We start from the raw sequence: 4,991 nt of genomic DNA, 5'->3' as shown, positions 1-4,991 counted from the left end.
TTGCTGAGAAGTAATTTCGAGACTGTAGCAGCTTTTCTTACCAGCCGCGATGCAATTGCGAGGGTGAGGCTGATTTTTGTTTGTTTTTGTTTCAATGAAAGGTTTCTACGGCTTCGTGCGTCATTTCTGTTTAAATGTTTAAAATAAAATTCGTAAAAAAGCTGAATTTTGAATTTTTTGACCTTTTTAAAGACTTTGCACTAAGTGTGCTTTTTAACATTAAAACAGCGGTCAGTATTTGGGTTAAAGGTTTACAGCTTTAGCTGTGAGCCTCTGGTTTGTTATCAAAGTTTTTCGTCTTTATAGAAAATTGGATCTTTTCCGTTTGTGAACCCCCCCGCAAAGTTATGGACCACCTCAGTCACAGAGCTGGTGTCATTACATAGTAAATCATTTTCTAAAATATGGCACGTGGGTCTTGGAGCGCAATTAACATGCACCCACTAAGCGTTAAGCACGAAGGGAGAAGATCCAAACAAGGCGGCTCGGTAATGTGCGATCGCACATAAGGTTCCGACCCCGCTCATCCACAATTTTGGCATAATTGTCTACCAAATGAGAAACGGATGGAAAAAGACAAAAAATTCAAGTATTTTTCAAAAAAAAACTGGTGTATGAACGAAAAGATAGCCTCCAAAGCAAAAAACTCAGTGGAGTAAAAATGATGCATTAGATTGATGAGATATGCCGATATTAAGAAAGCGAGCGAAGACGAACGGCAAAATCAAACAACAACAACAAACTTTAATTACATCAAAAAGTTTATGTCCGTTTTAAAAAACGAAACTTAATAACAAAGCCAAAATAGCGTCAGATAAAACTGAAAATAAACAAAATAACTTGTAATTCACCAGAACAACTGGTTATTCACCAGTTCATAATAAAGCTTGGTAACAATTAGACAAAAAAGAACAGAAACTTTAAAGTTAGCTAATTAGGTTGCTGAATTTTCTTTTTAAAAAAAACAATTAATTCCAATGTAATGAAAAGCATTAGGAATCAAATAAAATATCCCATAGGTTAACAATTACCAATGCTTCTATAGAAAGGAATTCAGAACTCTTGGTATTCAATTTTATATGCAGTTACAAAAAGAACAACAAACAGACAACAAACTAAAAATCAATTAAAACTTGCCAGAAAATTCTTTGGAAGACGTAAAGTCATACTTTGGCCCCCAAAATATGTTCGATTGCACCTTCGTCGAACAGGGATAATGAATTATGTGGCGGCTCTTCATCGAAAATAAGCAACAATTAGACAAAAAAGAAAAAAAATGAAAAATTATGTATACTTGTCTTTTCGAAAAAAATTTGTTTCCAAAGACATAAAAGCCATTAATTACAAAATGAAAAATTTGAATATGTTCGTCCATTCTTCCAAAGGAAACCCTTCAGACCTGCAATTATCCAGAGTATGTCTTACGTCTACAAAAAGAACGTCAAATATGACAAAAATCAAAAATTCATTTGTTTTGTGAAAAACCCTTGTCGAAGCCAGTGAAGGCATAACGAATTCTTTAAAAACATTGGATTTTTGACACCAATCCCTTTTTACACCTTCCCTTGACAAAAATAATGTCATCTTTAACCTTTAATTAACGAGACCAGGTAACAAACGGACAATAAAAGGAACAAAATTGCGAAGCTGAAATGTTTTTTTTTTTCAATTGGAAAAACAAATGTTTTCAAAGTCATGAAAGCCATTATCTATCTTCTAATATCAGAACATCGGCTCATTTACTCTTCCAGGAAAAGACAATCAAACCGGGCCATTGTACAGGAAATTAAATACGACTAAAAAGACAAAGTAAAACCGACAGTTAAAGACAAAATTATAAATTCAATTAAATTCTTCGAGAAAGTACTGTCGAAGCGGTAAAGAACCACAATCTATATCTTTAAGGATTTAAATATTATCAATTGCGCGTTATTTTGAACGCGAAAAATGTGATATAAGAAATGACAATAACGTGATAATTTGACAAAACATGAAAAATCGTCAAATACCTAAAAATTAAAAAAAATTGTAATCTAGTAGTATCAAAGCCAGAACACCATAACTTAAGGCATAAAACCGCAATAAAGACTAAATTTGAATTCAGCAGAAAGAAGGAGCACTCTTTGATTGCTGACACCAAGCTACAAAATGACCAAATTAAGAGAAAAATAGAGGCAAAGTTCAATAAGCCATTTATTATTTAAATATCAAATATTTTAAAAGTCAAAACGACCATAAGCTTTCAAGCAATCAACTAGATAAATTAATTTTGAGTTAACTAGGAAGTCAATAGGACCTATCACTAGTGAGCTTTGATTTGATATTTTCTGTTATTTAATTAATATAAAAAAATCGAATTTTTTTAATTAAAAAACCGACTGAAGACAATCCGAATTATTTTTGGATTGTAACGGTCTAAGGTTGGTACAGAACTAGTCCTGCTAATGCTGATTGTCCATTAGGAATATTTAATTTTTAGAATGTCATTGATATAGATATTTTGTTAGTTAAAAAATCAAATATAAATGCTGCGTTTTTGAAAATCAACCAATAAAGTCAGCAAAAATGGCAAAGTTTTATTTACAGAGCACTCTCAACGGAAGTTGAAGTGGAATTAGCCCTTTTTTGAGTCTACAGAGATTGTGTTAGTGGTGTTTGGGTGTGTACTTCCTGCAAATTTAATCAAAGTGGACTAAAGAAACTTATTTCGTGCTGTTTTTGATGAAAAAGTCTGAATTTTGTGAAACATTTAGCCGGAATTTAAGATAAAAAAATTCAATGAAAATAGCTGACAGTATATTCTGTCTTTAAACGTAAAATCAACAACATTTTTCTGAAAATTTTATTAAATTTTATTAAAATTGGCGAAATTTTAGTCAAAAATTCCGAAAAAATGTGAAAGAAATCAACGGAATTCACTCTATTTTCTCGAAAGTTTAAACCTCGATATCTCCCTGTCAAAAACGAAAATCAAAAAAATCTTTTTAATTCCATATTCTACGCTGGACAAGCTTTCTAATGATACCAGTCTCAACTCTACGATGAATATATCGATCGGCCAAAATTGACAACAAAAAAAAACCCATTTGAGTATATAGTTCCTCCCCCCCCCTCAAGAGGGGTGGGAACAAAAAAATCGTTGTATTCAATTGTTGAGACTAGTACTGTTTTTGACTGAGTTTGGGTTCGTTTCCTTATCTGTTACACACAGAGGTATTTCTTTCGCCTGCGACTGACTCTACTCTGACTGCGTCGTCCTTTTAACGATTGACTTCACGCAGGTCTGACCTGGTTGAGGTCATAAAGCGGTTGAGGTCATGGGAGAGCATCAAAGCTAAGCTTTAACTGTTTTGAATTCACAATTAATGGATTTAGCTCACAGCATTTCCTTATTTCCTTGCTAATGTCGCTAATGGTGAATAAAACCTGTTTCTTTTTTCTTGATGTCCTTTCCGAGTATCAATTGTATTTGTTTCCTGTCGTACTGTCAGTTTGTGTTTATGATACAAAAGATAAATTAGTTCTTCTTCTGCTGCTGCTGCTTCTTGATGTTTTTCTGCCTATATTCAGTGTACTTCGCTACATGTTAGCTGTCAATCTGCTGACTCCCTCCGATCAATCATATTTTTACTTTATTGAAAGAGTATGCTAGTAACTTTGCGATAGCTGGCATTTTAACAATACGTCGAGTTAAAATTTTCAGGTTTTGCCATGGAGAAATTAGCACTCTATTTGATATCACCAGAGTGCGCTTTCAATTATTTTATTCAGCACAATTTCTTGGATGTGGACTGTGCCAAAGAAGTGATCAGTAAGTGTCTGGGTTATGCAATTGTGGTTGCCTCGTGTGTAGTGAAAGTTCCTCAAATACTGAAAATCGTGAATGCGGGTAACGCAGAAGGCGTCAGTTTCTTCTCACAATTCTTAGACATTCTCACTTATTCTGCCAATTTGTCATACTGTTTTATTGCACAGTACCCCTTCAGTGCTTACGGAGATTCCCTCTTCAATTTCATACAAACAGTGGCCATTGCACATTTATGTGTCATGTACGCTAAGAAGCCATCACAGGCGGCTGGGTTTTCAATAACATGCGTTTTTATGCTTATCTTGCTGTGTTCAGGGGTGATCCCCATTCGATTCCTCCAACTGTTTAACAGTCTAAACATATTTGTAGTTATCTGCTCGAGGGGATCTCAAATCATGACCAATTTGAAAAACAAGAGTACGGGACAGTTGTCCATAATAACCATGTTCCTACTCTTCGCAGGATGTCTGGCTAGAATTTTCACCTCCATTCAGGAAACGAACGATAGTCAACTCGTATTCTCGTACTCAGTAGGCGCATTCTTAAATGGAGTTATTTGTTTGCAGATTCTAATGTACTCTAATTCTCAGCGAGTTAAAACTGATTAGAACAAACTCCTGGTGCTCATTCGAAAATCATGGGACTGAAATACTTTGGAAGTGACAGTATAAGTTGTAGTCGTTTTATATGTTAATGATGTCTGATTATCATGTTCGATGTTTCGACCGTTTGAAAGGAAACCAGATTCCAAAACTTGGCTATTTGGTAGATCTACTCTGCTTTTCTCCTAATCACTCAATTTAATTTAATCTTTCAAATGGCCATCATTTAATGTATGTAAATAATGGCGTTACAGATTTCTGTCATTTGTAATAATATATAATCCTCATGTAGTTATTGGCAGTGGTAAGTAATAGCTATCTGGAAGTTAACTAATCTAGCGTAAAGAAACAAAGTTTCCTCAAGCTGACTTTTTCTTGGTTTCGCAACCTCTAGGCAACTCTTGACATTTCATGCCGCGGTCTATGATTCTGGTGCAATGTTTTCATTCTTGTGCTACTCTACGAGATTTATAACGAAGCTTTCTATCGAATGATAGCTTCTGATGACTGGAGTACCTCGTGACAATTTGTATTTATTTCTTAATCAGGCAAGTTAAGTACAAGCTATGCGTAATCCAAGT

General features: G+C 34.4%; 1 protein-coding gene across 1 annotated transcript; it reads left to right on the top strand.

The window, feature by feature from the left end:
- The first annotated feature begins 3,681 nt into the window (after window positions 1-3,681).
- LOC142336223 (mannose-P-dolichol utilization defect 1 protein homolog) lies at window positions 3,682-4,778 on the top strand. Its single transcript, XM_075384897.1, has one exon. The coding sequence runs from the start codon at window positions 3,712-3,714 to the stop codon at window positions 4,414-4,416; it is 705 nt and encodes a 234-aa protein (XP_075241012.1). The 5' UTR covers window positions 3,682-3,711; the 3' UTR covers window positions 4,417-4,778.
- Window positions 4,779-4,991: the final 213 nt, after the last annotated feature.

This window comes from Convolutriloba macropyga, chromosome 3 (assembly GCF_964194025.1).
Source record: "Convolutriloba macropyga chromosome 3, txConMacr16.3, whole genome shotgun sequence".
NCBI classification, from domain to species: Eukaryota; Metazoa; Xenacoelomorpha; order Acoela; family Convolutidae; genus Convolutriloba; species Convolutriloba macropyga.
This window is presented reverse-complemented; position numbering and strand designations above follow the sequence as displayed.